Genomic DNA, 23,561 nt, shown 5'->3' on the forward strand with positions numbered 1-23,561 from the left:
AACAGGAGGGGACGTCTTGTTCAACAGTCTCTAACCCAGTGTCCAGCTGAACGAGGGATAAGAAATTGATCTGTATGTCCTCATGCTGAGAGGCCTAGGAAGGAAGCCTGTCTAAATCCTGTCCGCTCCCTCCTGCTTGGCATTCAAACCCAACGTAGATACACCAGGTCCTTCCTGCTCTTTTAAAACCAAATGAGAAGATTTATCTCCTTGGAAGCACTGTTGAGGACTGCTCCATGGCAGCTGCAGAGCTGTAGTCTCTAGGAACATGCACATATGTCCCTGCTCTGCTAGCCCCTACCCCACCAGAAGAGCACCACAAAGGACCAGGTTCCTTCCTTCTGCAGCAGCAGCAGCAGCGTCTCTAGTCCATTTCACAGAGCTGAGTGCCAGCGGCTCTCACGACCAGGACAGGCTCTGCAAACCATATTCCCAGAGTGGCTCTGCCAGGCTCCCTGGTCTAGTTTCTGTCTCTCAGCTATTGATGTGCGCCTCCTTCACCAGTCATCAGCAGAAATGGTTCTGTGCTATTTCTCTTCTGGAAAATGCAGTTCAAGAAATACAGTCAGTGGACAAAGGGAGACTGTAAACCCTAGAACTGAATGAACCTTTCGAGATGCTAAAAGAGCATTCAAAAATGTCTCTGGGCAAAGAGGGAAAGCATCAATCATACCGATGTCTGGAAAAGCGAGAAGGCTCAAGAAGGCCAACTGCTGTTTCCTGTTCAGTTCCCCTGCCATTCCCTGCACAGTAGAGGCCCATAAAGAGACAAACAAAAGCAAACCAGACCATGACATGCTAAAAGGAGAGAAAGCAGAGAAACAATATAGCCAAAACTAAACTGCTGAGTTCATTGAAGCTATTGATCCAGAAAAAAATACCATATTCCACCTGGATCAATAGCAAGATGACAGTCTGCAACCAAAGCACAGACACTGTATGCTGTTAATCGCTTATCTCAGGGGAAGAGAGTTGTCTTTAATTGACTTTTAGAACTTTCTTTGCCCTTACCCAGTGCTCGATTCCCATTTACATGAAAACTGGACACTCTCCAGCTTAGGAGAGGAATCCCCATCACAGGTTTTGCTCCAAAACTGTCCACCAGCGAAGGAGGGGACAGAAGAAAATGCCGAAGAGAAGGGTAAGGGCAGAGGCTTATGGGCTGCACAGCTGTTCTATCCCTGTAATTCCAGCACTTAAGAGGCTGACCTAGCCTTAGTCACACACATAGATTTCAAGGGCAACTTGGGCTATATATAGTGAACCCTGTCTCAAAAGAAAGCTTAGCTTCTTCAATTTCCATCAGAATTCTCCTACTAGAGGATGAAGAGTCCACAAGTACAGAACTAAACAACAGCTAGTGAATGCAGCCTTCAACGAGAGAGCTATATGGTAGACTGCAAGCCCCTGGCTTAGACACCACAGGCTGATGATCTTCAGCTATGACTGTCTCTGGCAGAGAAGTCACAGGAATACAGAAGGACAACTTGGCCACAAAGAACCCTGTGAGACTTGCCGGAACACTCCAGGGCTTCTGTTCAAACACCACTCAATGACAGCCTGTGTTCATGGCAACAGAAATTCCTTTTTGTTGGCAAGGTACATGTCACTGGCCATGTACATGGCATCATTCTAACTGTCTCTCTGACACTTGGAGGTTCTCCCAAACACCAGAACCAAACCTGCACATACCATCCTCCCTAAATACACACCTTCAAGGGCCATGGTGTCAAAGGACTAAACAAGATCCCACCAAGTCAGTATTCAGTCTCAGGCAGGCTGAGAAGCCCAGATCCTCTCCCATCTCCATGCAAGCACAACACACGGTTACTACACATGTGTGGCTTCATGCACCTATTTTATTGGGTACCTAAAAATGGAACCAACAGTAAGAAAGGACATTGGGCATGTACATGTAACTAACATGTTCTCTTGGGCCTCCTCTGTCCTCCTGGTGGGAAGATCACACTAAGGAGGCACCTCACTTCCTGAGTCCCCGTAACTAAACTCCAGCACACCTGCACACATAGGGTAGTTCTCACTGACCTTCCACACCAAACAATGGAAACTGCCTGGGATGCTGAGGGCTAATGAACTTCTCAATGTGAGGCAGCTGACAATGTAAGAAATTATTTCTGAGGAGTAGCACTCTGCCAATTTCAGCAATAATCTTAAAAAAAAAAAGGAATGGTGCCAAATATACTCTTTCTCATGAGGAAAAAAATGTTGTAACGAGCAGCAACTTTACTAATCGTCTGTTCCTGCTCCCCCCCAACAACTTGTGTTTGAGTAGATAGAGTTCAGCTCCAGCAAGAAGAAAAATGGCAGGACTTTTAGGCAAAACAAAAGTAATCTTTTCTTCAGATTTTTGTTCTAAGTCTGTATTTGTGTCCAAGAGCACATTCATTTGTTGTGCAGGCTTCATGGAGGTTCAGGTCACTGCTGCATACACCAGGCTAACAGGCTTTCAAGCTCCGGGAAGTGCTGGGATTGCAGACACTGCACACTGAGCCCAGCTTTATACAGGTTCTGGGGACAAGACCTCAGGCTGTCACGTTCTCACACAAGTGCTTTACCCACTGAGCTATCTCCCCAGACCTCGTCTCCTGACTATCAACCCTCTCCTCCCCATCCATACCCGCCCCCGCCCCACCTGTCTCTTCGGATTAAAATGAGCCCTTTCCCAGTCTCAGTTAAGGTCAATGATATTCAGGTGGCTGAGGGGGGGGGACACAAAGGCTTCCTGTGTCTTTTACAGTAACTCCTGTTCCAGACCACAGACCACTCCTCTGCTGAACCCAGCTGAAAAAGAAAGGCTTTGGGCAAGTAATCTATTACTGATTTTGCTAATTACTTTTTGTTTGCTTGTTTGTCTCTCTAATGTAGTCCTGGCTGTCCTGGAACTCACTATGTAGAGCAGACAAATCTTGAACTCAAGAGATCTGACCACCTTAGGCTCCCTAACGCTGGGATTAAAGGTATGCGCCACCATGCCTGGCCTCCAATTGCTTATTTTTGAGAACTGACAGAAGGGAGGTAGAGACAGGATAACTGAGGGTTCTAGGCTAGCCTAGTGTACTTGGTGACATTCTCAACAAACAAAGAATAGGCAACTGCTTAATAGTTCCTCACCACTAAACTCAACAAGTATAGGTTCTGCTCAGTCCCCATTCCTTTCTTTGGACACTGAACAAATCCTAAGGATGCTTGTCCTGACCCTCAGCTTTCTCATTTTTTTCTAAAGACACCCCTAAGCCCCATGCAACGGCTCGCCAACTTCCATGAACATGTCATCCCCCCCCCCATCCTAACTAAAAAGGTATGGTGCTTTCTTCCTCTTCCACATCTCCTTCCTCCTAACGGCTTTGAGTTATAGCCTGTATGCTCTGTAGTTTCTCTCAAACTGGAATAAATTGGTCTGTAGTCTTCAAACACTAAGTGACAATGAGTGAGGAACATGCCTGCTAGCCCATCACTTTGGAGGTAAAGAATCAGGAGTTTGAAGCTATCATCAAAAATTGCAAGTTCAATGTCACTCCTGTTTGCTCATGAGCAAAAAAGACCACCACCAGCAACTCCATAAGGCGCTGCCCCTGCTCTCCCTACTACCAGGGAGATGCTGCCATTAGCAGCCTTCCAGGGCAGAGCACAGGACACCTGCAAACTCACTCTAGCTGCCTGGATCCACATGGGCCCTACAGGGAGCTCTGCCATTTATCCTGGCACTTTCAGATCACTGCTTAGAAGGTGCTGAGGATAGAACCCAGACTCTCCTGCATACTAGGTCAGTATATGACCACTGAGCTACACCCCCATCCTGTAATATTATTTCTGTTATTCCTCATCTACCACATCAGGTCCTTTGGTTGCTTAAGAGTCCAGTGTAGACTAACGTGACTGGAGGGTCAAGGATGAACAAGAACCTGGACCTCTCCACCAGTACACCTTAAAGCCAAGGCCTGATCCAAGAAGCAACAGTGTGACAGTGAGTGAACAATGAGGTCTGAGGCTATCAGCACAGCACTGAAGCCTTCCTCCCATGATAAATATGGGGAACCACTTACCACATAGTAAAGGTTTACATTTTATAAGTCTTTATTTCAGTTCTGTGTGACTAGTTCCGATGGAAACAGGATTTAACTCACTTGTGATAGTTTTACAGTAAAAGCACGTCCTTCCTTTCTTTTTTGTGGTGGCTACTACTGAGCTACAGTCTCAGTCCTTAAAAATATCCTCTATATCCCTCACAGGTAGTCTCACGACAGAGCTGTCATTGATTACAACCCATCCAGCTCCCCAACACTAGGGCTGCGCCTGGATGAAGACTTTCTAGAAGGAAATCTCGTTCAACTCTGCAATCTAACACGAAGCAGGAGAGCACAAGCCAATGCTAGGGGGTTAGCTTTAGGCAGAACAGAGAAGCAGCAGTTGAGCAGGCTGCTGCCGAAGTGGAGGTTGACCGGTCAGACAGCTCTGGGGAGCTGTACACCTCAGCATGTACAAAGTCTGACAGGAAAGCACTGCAACTGAGAGCAGGGATTTCCAAACTGATGGAATGTCACAGGGTGTCCCTAAAGACGGAGAACATGCGGTAACAGCATTCAGAGGTGAAGGGTTTTAGAGTTTGGGACTTGTCATAAAGCCTGATGACCTCAAATTTGACGCACGGAACCCACAAATAAAAGTAAGGAGAGTCCTTTGACTTCTGTGTACAACACACAATAGAAAGAGTGATGAGTGTGTGACTGCTTGAGCTACATGACAAGCCCGATTCCCACCTCTGCCTCAAAAAGACTAAGAGTCTAGGGAACAGCACTGAGGTCTGGTGAGTTGAGCTGCTATCCTCCTGTAGTACCAAGCACGCTTAAGAAATCATCTCTGGGGCTGGAGAGATGGCTCAGGGGTTAAGAGCACTGGCCGCTCTTCCAGAGGACACAGGTTCAATTCCAGCACCCACATAGCAATTTGCAATTCCTTGTAACTCCAGTTCCAGGGGATCTGACACCTCACACACACATACATATATAGGCAAAACACCAATGTACGTTAATTTTTTAAACAAAAGCATAAAAGGAAGAGGAGGGAGAGGGGGAGGAAGGAGAAGGAGGAGGGCCGCACCAAAGCCATCTGAGGTGGCACTCACAAGTGCCATTCCCTAGACTGTGCTGACTTATTCCTGTGCATACAAGACACTTCTCCTGGTGGCCAGGGAGTGAGAAGATGAGGATGAGGCCAAGAGGCCCAATTTCCAGGGTTCTTGTGCAGCTCAACAGAAAATTCAAATTCTGAACTTGGAGAAAAATAAACAATTTTCTCTAAGTTATTTAACAAAGAGGTTTACTTGATCAAACCGTGATGCACAGTGCAGACCACCTGAGGATAATGTCTTGTTCCTCAAGTACAGTTGGTTGTTTTGAACAAGCGTGCAGCGGTAAGGGAGACCTAGTAAGATGCAGCTGTACTCTTCCTGGTACTTCCTCACTAAGAAAGCATATCGGGAAAAGGAAGGGAAGGGGAGCTAAACTGGTGGGCTGTCTGACCTCACCACCAGCAGAAACAGAAAGTGTGCATCTCACAAAGAGGTAACAAGGCAGAGACATACTAGGGCATGCCTGTAGTCCCAGTCCTGGGGAAGTAGAGACACCAGGGTTAGGAAGGACTTCATCCTGGGTTATAGAGCAATTTGGAGGCCAGACTATGCTACCCCCTCCCACCCCAAAAAAGCAAAGTAGGCACTTGCCTTTGATCTCAGCATCCAGGAGGCAAAGGCAGGTGGATCTCTCTGAGTTGCAGACCAGTCTGTTCTACTAAGTGAGCTCCAGGACAGCCAGGGATACACAGTGAGACCCTATCTCAAAAAACAAAATAAAAGATGTGAAAATACATGCATTATAACAAGGACTTGGGATTTTAGGTGAGATTCCGGTCTTCCCTTCAGATTCTGTCTCCAGTATCCATATCTCACAATGTTTACTGTTCGTATTCAGGAATCTGTACTGGCCTGTCCTTGAAGTTCTGACGGTATGCCCTCAGCAGCAGCCACTAGGAGTACCAGTACCACCTGTGCACATTCACTACATACTATCCCCCCCCTTTTTAAAGGGCCCTGCCAACCTCCCATCCTCTCTCTCTGTAGTCCCGCCCCATCCTGTCCTCTCTTTCTTCTCTCCCACAGCACCTGTTTCTGGGAGGCCAGTCTCCCCCCCGCCCCCTTTTATGATCCCCTTCCCTAATAAGAAAAACAAAAACAACAACAACAACAACAAAAAAAAAAACCCTCTGCTTGAACGCTGTCACATGGTCTGTCTTTCTCTCATGTGTCACTTTTCTTAAATTACAGCATACTGACTTCTTTCAAACAGGAGAAAAATGTCTTAAGAGTGCCATAGGGTTTCACTAGCAAATATTTAGGTATCCCCTATGCAAAAGACAGCATTGCCCAACTTTGTACACTTCAACTCCACAGGCTGAATTGCTAGACAGGAATGGGTAAACTGTAAAGTGATTGATCATGATTTCTGGGAACATTGGACTAGAGAGATACCATCCATTAAGAAGATCTGTGCTCAGAGCCAGACAACTCCATTTTATTCTTATATTGATGTCCCACAGGAGCAAACAAAGAAAGCGCAAAGCCCTGGAAAGGGAAAGAGGTTTCTCTGAGTCACTGCTCTTCACTTGGGCAAAACAGCCCTTACCACTCTCAACCACACTAGATCTAGGACATCACTCTACAGAAACAGAGAGACCATAGGGTACACTTAGCAGCAGTAATTTAAATGGTTACCAGCATTTTGACAACCCTGAGGTGAGCTTCTATGTGAGACCACAAACAGTTTGGTTTGTTTTTTTTTTGAGACAGGGTTTCTCTGTGTGTAACAGCCCTGGCTGTCTTAGAACTCGCTCTGTAGACCAGGCTGGCCTCGAACTCCTACAGATCTGCCTGCCCCTGCCTCCCAAGTGCTGGGATTAAAGGTGTGCACCACCATTGCCTATCTTATTGTTGTTGTTTTTTTTTTTTTAATGTATTTTGTATGCACGCACACATGCACAGATGAGATGCATTATGGAGTTCAGAGGACAAACTGTGGCAATCAGTTCTCTTCTTCTATGGATTGAACTCAGGTCATCAGGTGCTGAACTATCTCTATAGCCTACAAACAGCTCCAATTATTATTTAGAAAGAAAAAAATCTTGCCAGGCAGTGGTGGTGCACACTTTTAATCTCTGCACTCAGAAGACAGAGGGAAGCATATCTGAGTTTGAGGCTAGCCTGGTTTACAAAGTGAGTTCCAGGACAGCCAGGCCTGTTACACAGAGAAACCCTGCCTTAGAAAACCAAAACAAATAAACACTCACATCAGGCATAGTGGGTTATGCCTTTAATCTCAACACTTAATAGGCAGAGGCAAGCACATCTCTGAGTTCAAGGCCAGCCTAGTCTGCACAGTGAGTTTCAAGCAAGCCAGAGCTATGAAGAAAGACCCTGTTTCAAAACAGACAAAAAAAAAAACCACACTCTTTTAGAAAGGAGATTACATAACTTACACAATATTCTAAACCTTGGTGGGGTTTTTTCTCTTAACAACACGGGGTCACAAAAGTATCTACACACAACTGGCTACGTAAGCAGATCAACAGAAAGGACAGCAGAAAAGACAGTCTCACCAGCTATATGCAAGCCCATGTGCGCACTTCACACCATCACAGTGTGCTCCACAGCAAGTGTGAACTCTGCACAAACATCTGTGACCAACCAAGGCTGGAGCACTGGTCACAGGTACTCTGAGGGGTCCCAATTCCTTTAGAGATGCAGTTGGAAATACAAACCAACAAGCTAATGAATGAATGAATGAAAATGGATGCTTTTAGGAAGAGCCTGTCACACATGAAAGTATATAAGGACTCTCAGGGAAGACGATGGATCAGGCAGGGGACCGGGAGATGGAAGGGATATGGACAAACTAACATGCGTATCTAAAAATGTCACCATGGAACCCAGTAGTGCATATAAATAGTACAGGATGATTTTTTTTTTAAAAAAAATTCAACAACAAACTAACGCCAGACACAAATGGAAATGGTGAAAGCTGGCAGAGACTGGAAAGGTCACCAATCTGCCCTTTCTTAGAGGTCAACTCAACTACAGTTTCCCCAGGACTTGCACCAAATCTTAGTATTTCACAAAGGTAGTAACTTTAATTCCCATGCAAGTGCCAGAGGGACTGAGAACTAAATCAAACACAATTCTCAAATGGGTCAAATTACTTCCAAGTGGACGCCGAGGCCAAGTCTTTACTGTGGAGCCCAGCTGAAAAGATTCCTGTATTATCAAGGCAAATAGGAACTCAAATGCCAGCCAATTGCTAAGAAAAATCATCCTAACTACTTCCTCTTCACCATTCCTCTAAGAATGTGATGTTGGAGAACTGTTCAGAAAAGACTGACACAGATTCAAAATAACTGGCAGGTTCACTGCCATCAAAAAGGTGAGCCGTTTACAGCAACTTACCTCCATCATCCAGGGGCCGCTTCTGTACTCCATATCCATACACTGAGGGGTCCACCAGGGGTGCGGAATTATTCAAGTGAGGAATTGAATCAATTTTAGCAGCAATCTACAAAGAGAATCAAATTTAAATACTTGGTACCAAGCCATAGTTGTTCCCAGGAGGGAAGACAGCACCTTCTCTAAGGGGCGGCTACCCCATGTCTCCCACCTAGACCGCTTTCTCTGGTAAGGCAAACATTTTACTTTGGTCTTGCACTTTAGCTAAAAATTAACTTCTCAAAGTTGCCTTTTAAAAATTTAATTCAGGGAGAGAGGAGATGTCAGAAAAAAACACCTATGGTAGTTGGTTTTCTTCTTTCTACTACCTGTTCACAGTTCAAACTCACATTGCCTTTACTTGCTAAGTCATCTATCACCCCAGAAAGTCAGTATTTTTGGTCACTTAACATGTATATGTGTGCTACATCTTTCAGTCCTCTCACTCATAGGGTCTTGTTTTAGACAAGATCCAACCACACACCCTCAAACAAACGGCAGTCCTCTGCCTCAGCTTCCTGACTGATGCCGTCCTAAGCACACACTTGGTTCTGGCCACCTGAATTTTTTTTTTTTTTTTTTTTTTTTTTTTGGTTTTTTGAGACAGGATTTCTCTGTGTAGCTTTGGAGGCTGTCCTGGAACTCGCTCTGTAGACCAGGCTGGTCTTGAACTCACAGAGATCCACCTGACTCTGCCTCCCGAGAGATGGGATTAAAGGCGTGAGCTACCACCGCCTGACTACCACCTGAATTTTAAGAGCAGCCTCAACATTCTTAGCACATAGTAAAAATGTGTCGGCAAGAGAGCTCAGAGGTAAAGTGCTTGCCACCACGTCTGACCATCGGAGTCTGATCTCCAGAACTGACATGAATGTGGGAAGAGAAACACTCCATCAGCTGTCCTCTGACTCCCACATGTGCATACATAGCACACACATGCACATACTTATTTTAATTTTATGCTACACAGATATCTGTGCACCATGAGTGCCTAGTGCCCTCAGTGGCCATAAGAGGGTGTCAGATCCCCTGAAACTAGAGTTACAAATGGTTGTGAGGAGCAATGTGGGTGCTGGGAATGAAACCTGGATTGTCTGGAAGAGCAGTCAATGCTTGTAACAGACAAGCAGTTCTCTAGCTCCATAACTTTTTAAAATGACACCAGGGGCTGGAGAGAGAACTCGGTCAAGAGCTTCCTGCGCTTGCAGAAAGTCTGATTGACAGCACTCCTGTCAGATGGCTTACAACGCCCTGTAACTCCAACTCCAGGAATCTGACCCCCTCTTCTGGCTTTGGTGGACACACACTTTCACATAGATATAGAAATAAAAACAAGTATTTTAAAACATTAATTTAATAACGATTCTCAGCCAGGCAGCAATGATGCACACATTTAATCCCAACACTCAGGAGGCAGAGGCAGGTGATCTCTGTGAGTTTGAGGCTAGTCTTGTCCACAGAGTGAATTCCAGGACAGTTAGGGTTACACAGAGAAACCCTGTCTCAGAAAAAAAGAAAAGAAACAAACAAACCCCATAAGTAAGTAAATAAATTAATTCCCAAAGAGGTAAAAGAGTTCAAACAGTGAGTATCCTGAATACAGATAGGACCTAACCACAAGTTGTGCACCTTAGACAGGTTTTTCCATTCCCTTTGGAAGATGCCTTCTGGTTTCCAGATTTCTGTTCACTTGAGACAAAGTCTGCCTTGGCCTCCAAGTGCTGGGATTGCAGGTTTTTACCACCACACCTGGCCATTGCTTTTTGAGTCAGGGTCTCATGCAATCCAGGCTGGCCTGGAACTCACAACACATCCCAGGATAAACTGACACTTGACCACCCTCCTGCCTCCTGAGTACAAGAACTGCAGGTGTGCACTACTATGCTCAGCCCCCTTCCTATCTTGCTGGTCTTCCAAGTGGCTGGAATGAGGGTTAGGATGGTTTCCTAGTGCTCATTTTATTGAATCAACAAGTATCCTTCTAAACTGTATCAAGTTTCTGTATTTGTTCTCAATTTATGATTGCTTTGGTTGTCTACAATTTGGGAAATTGACACTGAGATGGAGTAGTATAGAATATATGTAGTGGTCTGAATGAGAATGGCCCCAAGAGCTCATATATTTGAATGTTTGGTCACCAGGAAGTAGCACTCTTTGAAAGGATTAGAAGGACTGGGGGTGTGGCCTTATTTGAGAAGGTTTGGCATTATTAGAGGAAATGTATCACAGGGGGTAGGCTTTGAGTCTTTCTTTTCTTTCTTTACTGAGACAGGGTTTCTCTGTGTAGCTCTGGCTGTGTAGCTCTGTCTGCCTCTGCCTCCCAAATGCTGGGATTAAAGGCCACCACTGCCCAGCTGACTTTGAGTTTTCAAAAGCCCATGCAAGGCCCAATCTTTCTCTCTCTGCCTACTGATCAAGATGTAGCTCTCAATCATTCCTCCAGCACCATGCTACCATGTTCCCTACCAAGATGATAACGGACTAAATCTCTCAGATTGTAAGACAGCCGGCAATTAAATGCTTTCTTTTATGAGTTGCCTTAGTCACAATGTTTCTTCACAGCAACAAAACAGTGACCAACACAATATTACGTATATAGTATATGTAGCATAGGGTAACAGTTAAATAGCCTAGAGCCGAGTATGGTAGTTCATGTCTACAATCCCAGCACTAGGAAGGTAGAAGTAGTACTGCCTTGAGTTCCAGGTCAGCCTGAGTTACACTGTGAGACACTGTCTCAAAACAAAGTAAGCAAGCAAACAAACAAAGCCAGGTTGAAAAGTGGCACATTAGCTAAGAGCTCTTACAGGACCTGAGTTTGGTTCCCATCACCTATGGTAGTGGGATCTGACACCTCTGGCCTCCATGGACACTGTATGCACGTACACAAACCCACACAAATATAAATGCATCTACATAATTAAGAATAAATCTTTACAATAACAAAAATGCAAGACAAACAAACAACAACAAAAACCCACTATAGGTCAAAGCAGGAAGACTGCAAATTCAAGGTCAACCTGGATTATATAAGGGAGACCCTGGTTCAGTCAAACTCAGGGGCTTTTGCACATGCTAGCAAGGGCTCTACCCCTAGCTCTAAAGAAACCTTGTCTCAAAATCAACCCCAAGCAAATTTAGGAAACAAGACCCACCATAGCTTTAAAGCAGTCTAAACTTGAATCCTGGCTACACAAATGTTTTGTTACAACATATCATTTATAGTATAGTGAACATTTTATTGTGTTGCAACATAAAGAAACAATGTTTTTCTTTATCATACAAATGCAACCTTGTGGGCAGTGGTGGCACAAGCGTTTAACTCAAGTACACGGGAGGCAGAGGCAGGAGGATTCTCTAGGAGTTAGAGCCCAGCCTGGTTTAAAGAGTGAGTTCCAGGAGAGTCTGGGCTACATAGAGAAACCCTGTCTCAAAAAAAAAAAAAAAAAAAAAAAAAGACAACAAAACCAATGTAACCTTGATTCCAGGAAATGGTCTTGGTATATAATAAACCAACAAGAAACACCGAATATTTTCTTATTTATTCCTTCCAAACAATCTCTAGGGCAGTGGTTGTCAACCTTCCTAATGCTGCAGCCCTTTAATACAGTTCATGTTGTGGTGACCCCCAACCATAAAATTATTTTGTTACTTCACAACTGTAATTTTGCTACTGCTGTAAACCAGCATGTAAACATTTGTGCTTTTTGATGGTCCATAGGCAACCCCTGTGAAAGGGCCATTTGACCCCAAGGGGTCATGACCCACGGGTTGAGAACCACTGCTCTAGGGTATTGGCATTATTTTTGTGTAGGCAGAGAAAAGCTGAGTGACCCGTCTAAAGTCATCAAGCTCAGAAGTAGCAGAAGACAGTATTTAAACCTCCCTAACTCCAGCAAGGCTCCTAGCTACTAGTCAAACTCCAGTCCAGTATTCAGGGTTTGCTTCCCATCCTAGCAGCTGCTCAGAAAGCTGCTCTAAGGAAAGCTGCTCTAAGGCAGCCCTCTATTCAGATTGTGCAGGCTAAAGTCCCAGGAGACAGGATACTCCACAAAACCTCTGACTCTGACCTAAAGGGGACTCTGTTGTTGATTGTTGTTGATTTTCTACTACATTAATTTGTCTTTTTTAGAGGAACATGGGTTATATTTTAAGTAGTGATGGACAAGGAATGAAGCAACATCTTAAGACATTTAGCCTTCACTGTCGAATTAGCAGAAACATGGAGAAAAGGAGCATGGCACTGGGAATCAGTCAAGAATACTGGCTTTGTGCTTGAAGATGGTTCTGTAGAGTGCTCAGCTTTGCAAGCATGAGGACCAGGCTTCGAAATTCCCAGCACCTATGTAAAAAGCTGGGTATAGCCACAAATGCCTGTAACTCGAATGCTGCAGGGAGAGGAGACACAAGGATTGCTGGGGTTTGCCAGGGGAGGGTTCAGTGAGTGACAGAATGTGCAGTGACTGAGCAGAACACCCAACAGCCCTCTCCCATCTAGCTTCTGCAATCACACACATTGGAATACACCACAGTCTCACAGAGTCCAGTATGCATGACTGTGAGTAAGGTGGCAAGGTTCCTTTCCTTCATGCTTCCTCCAACAGGCACACAAAGCTGTTCTGGGAGGTGCAGGATCCACACTTCCAAGATCACACATTCCTCACTGTCCTTAGTTCCCTTATATGCACAGCAAAGTCTCCCATTTGGACAATGATGCTTTTCCCCTTATTATTTCAAGGCCAGGCTTAATGGGTAAAGCACTTGCTACGGAAGCCTGAGGACCTGAGTTTGGAACCCCCAGTGTGCACATTAAAAAAAAGCCAAATAAGCATGGTGACCCACCTGCAATCTCATCACTTAGGTGGCAGAGGGAAGAGCGTCTCTGGGACAAGCTGGCTACACTAGCTCAATCAACGAGCTTGGGTTCAGTGAATAAATTAAATGGGAAGCAAATGAAGAAGAGGAAGACACAGACGTCAACCTCTGGCCTCAAAGCATACTTGCAGAGCGCATCTACACCTGCAAACAAAGAATATGCCTGTTGCCAGGCAGTGGTGGCTCACACCTTTAATCCTAGCACTCATGAAGTAAAGGCAGGTGAATTTCTGAGTTCGAGGTCAGTCTGGTCTACAGAGTGAGTTCCAGGACACCCAAGACTACACAGAGAAACCCTGTCTTAAAAAGCAAAACAAGAATTTGCATGTATGCATGCATACAACACGCATGAGTTTAAAAAAAAAGGAAAAGGGAAAATATTTTAAATTGGAACCACAAAAAGTAGCTTATGACTATAATGCTAGCACTCAGAAGCTGAAGAGGATTGATTGCCACAAGTTCCAGGCCAGCCTGAATTTCAAGTCAGTCTGGAATGCAGCATAAGACACTGCCTCAAAACAAACAAAAACAAGTATTTTAAATTGGATGTGGTTGTAGTGTCTGGGAAAACTGAGGCAAGAGGACTTCAAATGCACCCCCTTGCAAAAGGATCACCCCAACCCGACTCCTCGACTGTTTATACCCCATCCTGGAGGGCTGGAGAGCTATAAGACTCTCACCTTAGTAGCCAGCCACTTTCCCACCACCTCCCGGTTGTTAAACTGCAGGAAGCCTTGGGGAAGGAGGGGCCAGAATATATAAGAGAACAGGGACCCCATCAATGGGGGGGGCTCACTGCTGCTGAGTAGTTGTTTTTCAGGTGTGATCTATTCAGGGGAAGAACCCTCACCTATGTTCTGTGTGTAAGTCCAATAAACTCATCGGTTCCGTGGTGGAATTATGCAGTTTGTTGCTGGGACCTTAGGAGAAGGGGTAGACACTGCTCCCTTGGGAAGGAATTTCAGCAACATACACAGTGAGATCCTAATCTCCAAAATAAAGTAAAAATAGTAAGCAAACAGTGTCCTGAGACCAAAGGAGTCAGAATAAATCACTGTCACTAAGACATGACACATTCAAGACTGAAATGGCAGGCTCAACACCATGACAGCTCGTCTTGCAAACCCAAATTGGAAGCTGGAGTCCACCAATTCACCCTTACAAACAGGCAGAACAGCTAAATGTTAGGCAGCCACCCACACAGCATGTGGGCTTCCCATGACCTGTGGCCTTCAGTAGTCCTAGTAACCCTGTCTGAGGAAATACGAAGCTGGACTGGCACATTCTCTGCTCCCTGTACCAGCAGGAAACTGTGGTCAGGGCCATGGACCTAATGCCAACATATGGAGCCACAAACCGCAGAGCCATGTCCTGGTCCCACATTCCATGCCCAAGACATCACGGAGAAGTGACACATCAAATTCAGATGACCGACACACCCACAAACATCTGCAGTGCTGCAGTCCTTTATAAGGTCTTTAAGGACCTCATAAGGAACTTATCATGAAGGGATTACCTAGGGATATCAATATAATAAATTCAAAGTACCCAGAATATCTGGCACACAGTATTAGGAACAGAAATGGCCACTTAAACCTTTTGTGGAAATGAAACAGTAACAAAGGAAAGCCAGAGTCTATAGCACCTGGATGCTAAAACAACACTGAGCTAGGGGTGTGGCTTGGAAACTGAACCAGCACATAGCATTTACCAAGCTTAGATGGAGTTCAAGCCAAACCCAAAAGAAACAATGTTTCTATGTCTAAGAGCCGAATCAGGACGGCTTCCAAACGTTCAAAGGTACCCTTGCAATATCAGCTATTTTTAAGAAAATTACTACCATCAAGAATTTCCACTTTGGCAGGCAGTGGTGGCAAATGCATGTAATCCCAGCACTCAGGAGGCAGAGGCAGGTGGAGCTCTGTGAGTTCAAGGCCAGCTTGGTCTACAGAGTGAGTTCCAGGACAGCCAAAGCTTCAAAGAGAAACCCTATCCCCCAAAACAAAACAAACAAAAAGTTTCCACTTCACATATGAAAAACTGAGGCTTAAATAAGAGTTAAATAAGCCAGGCATGGTAGTACATGCCTGTAACCCAAATACTGCAAAAGCTGAGACAGACTTGGCTGACTGGCGACACACCACCCAAGAAGAAAACAGAAAAAAAGATCCTGTTAAAGTTTTCTTGTTGCTTAGTTAGATGATCTGCTTCTACAGCATGGATCAGTCACATCATGTCATTCCCACCCACTGTGGGACTTTATGACCATCAAATGAGTTGACTTATTTAAGAATTCTTGTCCTGCCCCAGCACAATATGGACATGGTCAATAGAAGGTGTTGCCCTTGGCTGATCCTGATGTTATTTCCCAGCTTTTTCTAACTGTTCACTGCATCTACAAGGGCAGACTGAAACTCTACACCTGTAGCATGTCACAAACTCACAGGAGCACAAGCTCAGCGAGGTGGTTAAACTGCATCCTTATAACTGTGGGTGCTCTGAAGGACCAGGCCTGCCCCACTCATTGTGGTCCCCTGAAGCATCTGTTAACTGGGTGCTCTCTCTAATTCACCTTCAGAAGAATCCTACACTTCATAAGACTGAAATATTTCTGGGGAGAAGTTCAGCTCCTAGGAGTCTCAAAAGGGGTACATGTTCTGCCAGAGTTAAAGCAGACCTTCTCTGATGATGGGCACCATGCTTGCATGTGGCATGTGTTCAGTAAACACGTGCAGAAGACAAAGCGGGTATGGAGAAGCCCACTTGAGAGAATCATGCTGAGACACTGGGCTGACAGGTGGGACTGAGGATGGCACGCCCCTTGGTGTTCTTCCCTCCATCCTGCTCTGCAAGCATCCCTTCACTGCTGGTCAGAGAGCTGCAGTCACCTCATAGAGGGGGAAACAATCCAAGGAACTAGACACAAGAATCAAGTCCTACTTAAAATTTAAGAGCCTGCCCCAAGAGTCAGAGCATATAGAGTATTACTTGTGTGAGCATGTATGTAGGACATGTGAGGCCAGAGGCTGGAAGTCTTCCTCCATCATCCACCCCACAATGAACCTTGTATTCATCAATTCAGTGAGCTCCTCCTGTCTCTACCTCACCAACACTGGGATTAGACATGAACCTAGAGATCTGAACTCAGGTCCTGTTTGGGTGGCAAGAATTTTACCATCTGGGCTATCCACCAAGCCCCTCTGTGTGTCTTTTCGAGAAAAACTGCTCTATCTATTTTGGCTTATTTTCAAATATGAGATGAGAATTCTAGCCCCTGTCCTGCATCTAACTCCACAGGAAAATAAAAGTAGCCACAAATGTGTCTTATTTATCTTCCCACTGGCCCAGCCCCTGGAAAGCCGCCTTAGACACAGGAATCCTCAATTCTTCAAATAATGGTAAGTGTCTTGTCCCTATCTATTCTCACTATAGTTTGTGCCTGCAGAAGCAGACTAGTTCAAGTCTCCAAATGCAGCCCACTACAGTAGTACACACCTTAGCTCCATCATTAGTGAGGTGGACAAAGGATCAGGAGTTTGAGGGATACACTTCATGATTTTAAACTAGCGTAGGCTACATGAAACTCTTTCCTAAAAGACAAAAATTATGTTTTTTCAATTGGGATGATTCACGAGTGAAACAACAGAATAAGCAAGGCAGTGAGTAGGACATGGTGGTGCACACCTTTAATCCTAACAGTTAGGAGGTGGAAGTGAGCATGGTCATTTTTTTTCTAGCTGTAGCTAGAAGGAGTTCTGCATGTTCATGAATGTGAAAGGGCCGCCAAGATTACCTAGAGCAATATTTTCTAGAGTTTGGTTCATAGAATCGAAGACTTGTCTCCATAAAGTAATGTAACACTCTCTACCCTGGTAGGAGTTATTGCACATAGCTATTAGATGCAGAGGAAGTTCTGCATCAAGGAGGTGGCTCTACCTTTATTTAACCCTGATGTCCTAAACATACCTGCCCACAAATTCTTTTTCGAAGACCTAGTAACAGTGTGCAGCTCAAACACAACAGTCAAGGTCCAGCAGCTACTTGTAGGAGACCTGAACCTCTTGATGGGCTCCCAATTTGGAAAAGGATGGGAGAAAAGTGCCAGTCAGGAACCTCAATGGGCAGTATAAAGCATCAGCAAGGTGCAGGAATGAAGGCAGCCCAGAGTGTCACGACAGCAGCTACTGTTGATGACTGAGTGGAAGACAATGACTGCTGGGCCAGACATCAAAAGGCAGTCAGCTTTCTAGGAAAAGCTAGAGACCTAGATGAGTATGTGACACCACACTAGCTTCTAGCTGTTACAGCGTGGATTAAGAAAAGATAGCTGTAGGTTCCTGGAGTATTCTCCAGTCCATGAAGCACTAGCTGGAGAGCTGTGATCAATGTATTTACTACATAGCTGGGACTTCAAAAGACAGCAAAATGTGTTAACATAAGTGGGCTGTCAAACCTTAAGGCATTGCTACATTTCAAACACTCTGGCGGTCAAATCTTGTTGTGTTTAAATTCAACTGGAAGTGAGAAAAGCCTTTGAGGCACACTGTGGAAAGCAGTTAATTTAGCACCTACTTTTCAACACCAAATAAGTTTCCAACTTCTACGAGTACAGCAGTTCTCAACCCTCATGGTATGGTGACCCTCAACCATGAAATTATTTTGTTGCTACTTCATAACTGTAACTTTGCTATCATGAACCATAATGTAAATATCTGATATGCAGGATATCTGATATGTAGACCCCCAAAAGGGTCGAGACTCACAGGTTGAGAACCACTCTACTAATACATGGCAGCCAACCAAAACTCACAAGTGGACTCACTCTCAAGGGTTCAGCACTACCCTATCAGAGCAAAGCCTCGGCAGCAGGTCAAGAATCCCCCATAGACGCTAGTGTCTAAGAAATTTGAAGAGCATACAGGCAAAAGGCAGTGATTTCAGTAGAAAACCATTTCATTCTGTTTTGTTCAGCATTCAGCAGCTCACCTGAGGCACAAAGTAGACCCACATATTAAGTGGGCAAAGGTGCATCCAATAGCCAATGAATGGAGCTTTTGCTAATAGCAGGCACACTCTGTTCTGCTAAAGAAAACCTGCTGCTTATGCCAATATCATATTACTGAAGGCCCATATTAGCCCAAGGAATAGGGCATTTACCCCATGCAATCTACTCTCAGTCTCAAAAGTAGGAAATGGCAGCACCACAAGGAGGCTGAACTTCTGAGGCCCCACACTAATCAATATTTCCTCCACAAAGGTGCCAGTAATGATTAGATCTCCAGGCCCACAAGCTTCCTAAAAGGTTATCTTCTATTGATTTAAAATTACATTTATTTATGTGGTTGCATATGTACCACGGTGTCCATGTGAAGGTCATATGATTTATGGAAGTTACTGCTCTCCTTCTGAAACATGGGTCCTAAAATTGAACTCTGTCCCCAAGCTTGGTGGCAAATCCCATAATCCATTAAGCTATTTTGCTAGCCTTCTCGATTTTATAATGGCCTGGTCACTTTTATTTGGGTGCAAAGCATGGTGCCCAACTCCTTGAAGAACCATTTATATTGCACTCTGTATGAATACATATTATGAAGCTGGGTAATACATAGGGCCTCAATGGGGTCTAAGACAAAACTCCTTAGCTAGGTGTGATGTTGCATGCCCATAATTCCAGCTCTTAGGAAACTAAGGCATGAGGAACATGAGTTTGAGGCCATTCTGAAGTATACAGAAAAACCCTGCCTCAACAAAACCACTTCCACAACAAACAGGAACTTAAAGTCCTAAAGAACACTGACTTTGGCACAATAGCTACCTGTCTTCATGAAAGCTAGTGGGAAGCTGTTAGTAGTTTGTAACACTGTGAAGGTACATGACCATGCTAACAAGTTACTGTCTTCACCAGATGAAGAATGCTAATAGACTGGACTCAAACTTGATGTACTTCCTGTGTACTTAAGAACAACCTTGAACTTCCCAATCATCCTGTCTCCAACTCCCAAGTGCTGGGATCATATACAGATGTGTGCCACCATGTTTAGTTTAAATGGCCCTGGGGACTGAAACTAGTACTACATACCGCAAGCATTCTACCAACTATATCCCCAGCCAGGGAACATTTTTAATCATCCTCAGAAAAACTTTTAAAACAGACTAGTGTCTACTAATCCCTCTTGTAACCCAAGTAAGGGCACAAGTGTAGCATGTGATTCTGGAAGATGACCTCCTTTGGCTCTGAGCCCATACTCCAAGCGTTCAGTCCTCTCTAAACTAGCTGAAAGAACATTGGTTTTTTTGTTTGTTTGTTTGTTTTTTTGAGACAGGGTTTCTCTGTATTGTTTTGGAGGCTGTCCTGGAACTCGCTCTGTAGAGCAGGCTGGTCTCGAACTCACAGAGATCCACCTGCCTCTGCCTCCCAAGTGCTGGGATTAAAGGTGTGCACCACCAACGCCCGGCCTGAAAGAACATTTTAATTAGTTAAGCAGCCAATGATTTGAAGAACTAGCCATGATGCTCAGTGAATATCTAGCTGTCCTAGACTTTATCAGTGGTCTCAAATCAGATCTTATTTCCATTACCTTTCAGAAAAGATGTGAATTTTTTTAATCTGCCACACAATAATCCTCTGGACTTGCACTCTGAAAATATTTTTAAGTTTTCTATATTATCTCCAGAGATTCCCTTTGAACCCCTACTCAAGTACACTAACAGCAACCACTGGTAACTGTTATGAGCCTGGAGACACTCATACAGAGATGCATCAAAATGCCGGGAAGGAAGCTCAGTAACTTCAATGAGAGCTATACAACAGACTTAACAGACTGGACTCCACCAGGGGCGACTCACACTACTAGGACTATTGGACACAAGACAACTCATAACCTACAGGCCTTACTGTTGCCAATATTTATGAGACCAGCCGAGAAGGGAGAAAGTTCTATGCTTATCAAAAGAAGAAATATGGGGCTGGAGAGATGGCTCAGTGGTTAAGAACAGTGGCTGTTCTTCCAGAGAACCTGGGTTCAATTTCCAGCACCCACATGGCAGCTCATAGCTGTTTGTGACTCCAGTTCCAGGGGACCCAACACCCAAGGCGAAACACCAATGCAAATAAAATAAGTTTAAAAAATAAGGGAAAAAATGAAGAAATAAAAGTAAATCAAGCCTAGAAAATGTCAGGTTTATAATTCCAATATGTAGGTGGCTGAGGCAGAAGCCTGAGTTCAAGGCCAGCCAATGGGCATCTTAATGAGACCCCAAATTTTTTTTCACTGTGTGTTGAAAGGTTTACTTAGCCTGTACAAGGTCCTGGGTTCAGTTCCCAGTACAAACAAAACAAAACACAAATCTTACTTCCATTTGCTGGGGTGAAGGAGGCATATCATCTTAGCAGCACTAGAGAGTGTATTTAACGGAGACACAGAACCCTGACTATCCAGATAATGTACTTTTCTTTTTGGTTTTTCAAGGCAGAATTTCTCTGTGTAGCCTTGTCTGTCCTGGAACTAGCTCTGTAGACCAAGCTGGTCTCAAACTCACAGAGATCTGCCTGCCTCTGCCTCCTGAGTGCTGAGATTAAAGGCGTGTGCCACCACTGCCCGGCACAATGCACATTTTTTAAAAGATAAATTTACTTTGTGTGTGTAGGTGTTTTGCCTGCATTCATGCATGTCCATGCACAATTTGTGTGCAGTGCCAGAAGAGGGTGTCAGAAACCTGGGACTCGGGTAGATGCTGGGAATACAATCCAGGTCCTTTCTAAGAGCAGATTTCTACAATGCAGATTTGTAATGGTCTAGTCCTACCATTGAAATCCAATAAAATAACCCCCAAATTACCTCTTTCTTTCGTTCTTTTTTTTTTGAGACAGGGTCTCTGGCAGTCCTGTAGAGACTTGTTCTGTAGACTGGCCTCAAACTCACAGAGGTCCACCTGCCTCTGACTGCTGGGATTAAGGGAGTGCACTACTATACCAGGCTCTTTTTGCAAATTCCTAAGGTTATGTGGACTTCTAGCTATGCCACTCAGAAGCAACATACACATCTCCAAAGAGCTCACTACCGCTCAGCCACTGGCGCACTTCAGAAATAAGAACAACGATGACGGGTTTTCCCTCTTCAGCACTCCTCATTTAACAGAAGGCATCCCCCTTGTGTAAGTTAAGAGATGCAGAGTCTTAGCAATGCTTAAAAATTCATTTTATCACTCTGTAGGCAGAGGCAGGTAGATCTCTGAGATCTTCAAGAACAGCCTGGTCTACAGAGGGAGTTCCAGGACAGCCAGGGCTACACAGAGAAACTGTCTCAAAAAAATTTTTTTTATGTTCAACTATAGGGCTACAGAGGATCTGAGCTCTCTAAACCAATGACCATAATTGCTAGTGGTCACAGAAAGCCAACACGATGACTTGACACTCTAGCATAGAGGGAAATCCAGCAGATATTACCAACCAGTGCAAAACAGGGTTCAGGATCCTGGCCAGCAGAAGAAAACACTACAAAGTGCCAGTAAGCAGAGTGGTAGAAGGGGAGATGGGTGGCAGGTTCACCCATTATAATTGGTGAGTGCCTCTCAAGTGGGACATCAATGGATGCTCACAGTTGTACTGGCTGTCCTAGGCAGTAACAAACAATTCATCATGGAACGTTTGGGAAGTGTTAGGCTTCAAGACACTGACTACAGAACCGTCAATATTAAACACAAAGTATACGGGAGACAGACAGGGTTCCCTCGCAGGACTACAGGAAAGTGATGAAATGGTTCCATTTTCATGTGCATAGGTGAGAGTTTCCTAAGAATTGTGGCATTCTGCTAGGAATCAAACCATCATTAGTCACAGTCCAGCTTTCAAAGAACCAGCAAGCTTACAAAGTCAGAGAAGATAAATATCACCGAACAGAGAGAAGTTTGAGCGTGAGGGTTACTTGTCACTAAGTTTCAGGCAAGATACAAGGACAATTCTGTTCTAGGCACGATGCCAGGAACCAGAGAGGTCCCATATTCATTCTCCAGGGAAGCCCAGGTCCTCTAAAAAGCCAGTTTCACTGACAAAAGGCACGATACTTCCAGATGGTAAAGTTTCACTGTTGGAGCGAGTCCATCCCACACTCTTCCCAGCAAAGTAGGACTAATCGCCAGAAGGAACTCTTAGGGACCACCCACCTAACACCTCCCCTTCTTTCTGCAAAATTCCTCTAAATATAAAATGTTCTCGATTTCTTCCAATGCATCAAGAGGAAGGTGAGTTTCCCACGGCTGCAGAAGCCACGTCTAGGGCGTCAGATGGATGCCCGGGGTCTACACCCAAGTGCCCATCAGGAGTTGTCGGGATTTGAGCCCCTGCTGGCAGGCCTGTGGTTGCAGCCGGGCTCGCGGAGCGCTCGGCTAAGGCTTCCTCCGGGCCCGGGGCGCCTGAGGGAACCGCCCGGGCCTCACGCGTCCTACGCGCCCACCCGAGGCGTCGGCGAGGCGGCCTCCCGCCCCCGGCCTCCCGCCCTCGTACCTGCCGGACCCGGTGCAGGGCATCCACGAAGCCCTCAGCCTTCATGCCCACCGGAGCGCTCTGCCCCTGCACCAGCTCCGCCATGGCCAACCCCACCGCCGCTGCCGTCGCTCCGCTCCCCCGGTCCGGCCTCCCGCTCCGCTCCGGGACCCGTAGCCGGAAAGGGAAAGTCGCCCCACTTCCGGCGGAAGGGAAGCGAAGGGAAGGCACTGCCCGCTTAGTGAGAGATAGGTTGGGGAAAAGCCGCGTCTGTGAGGCGGGGTCTTAAGGCACGTGACCGCTGTCCGGCCGGAAGTGGGGGCGTGGCCGCTGCGGGAGGCGGGGGGAGGCGGGGGGCCTGCCCAGCGCACGAGGCAGCTGTCCGTCAAGAAGGCCGGGTCGCGACCCCGCCCTACAAAGGGGGTCTTAGGCCCCCGGCCTTGGGCGACTTGGGCGATGGCCGCTGAGTTTCCAGTGTGGCCGCCGAGTGCCCGCTGTCATATTTTGGAACCTGACACTTCATGCAACCGTCGAGGGGGCACTGGCAGCCCCCGCTTCCCCATTGGCGCGGTGTGCTGCATTGACTGAAAACCTAGCACCTTTCCATGGTGCTAGGAGGCGCAGTACTCCAGAATGGCAGCGGGGAGTCCCAGGCCC

General features: G+C 45.5%; 1 protein-coding gene across 6 annotated transcripts in view; it reads right to left on the reverse strand.

Moving 5' to 3' along the window:
* The window catches only part of Fubp3 (far upstream element binding protein 3), a 46,962-nt gene extending 23,864 nt beyond the window's left edge, over positions 1–23,098 (reverse strand). For 3 of the 6 annotated variants that reach the window (XM_013124833.3, XM_021236211.2, XM_005085515.4), the window contains exons 1-2: positions 22,926–23,097; positions 8,513–8,618 (exon numbers count right to left, since the gene is read on the reverse strand). In XM_013124833.3, the coding sequence (XP_012980287.1) occupies positions 8,513–8,618; positions 22,926–23,009 (190 nt within the window). In that variant the 5' untranslated portion in view covers positions 23,010–23,097. Of the gene's footprint in view, positions 1–1,011; positions 1,613–8,512; positions 8,619–22,925 lie in introns of those variants that run through there. The other 3 variants (XM_013124832.3, XM_013124834.3, XM_040745006.1) reach the window with 2 other exon arrangements.
* Between the last annotated feature and the right edge of the window lie 463 nt (positions 23,099–23,561).

Source organism: Mesocricetus auratus, unplaced genomic scaffold (genome assembly GCF_017639785.1).
Source record: "Mesocricetus auratus isolate SY011 unplaced genomic scaffold, BCM_Maur_2.0 Super-Scaffold_100004, whole genome shotgun sequence".
Taxonomy (NCBI): domain Eukaryota; kingdom Metazoa; phylum Chordata; class Mammalia; order Rodentia; family Cricetidae; genus Mesocricetus; species Mesocricetus auratus.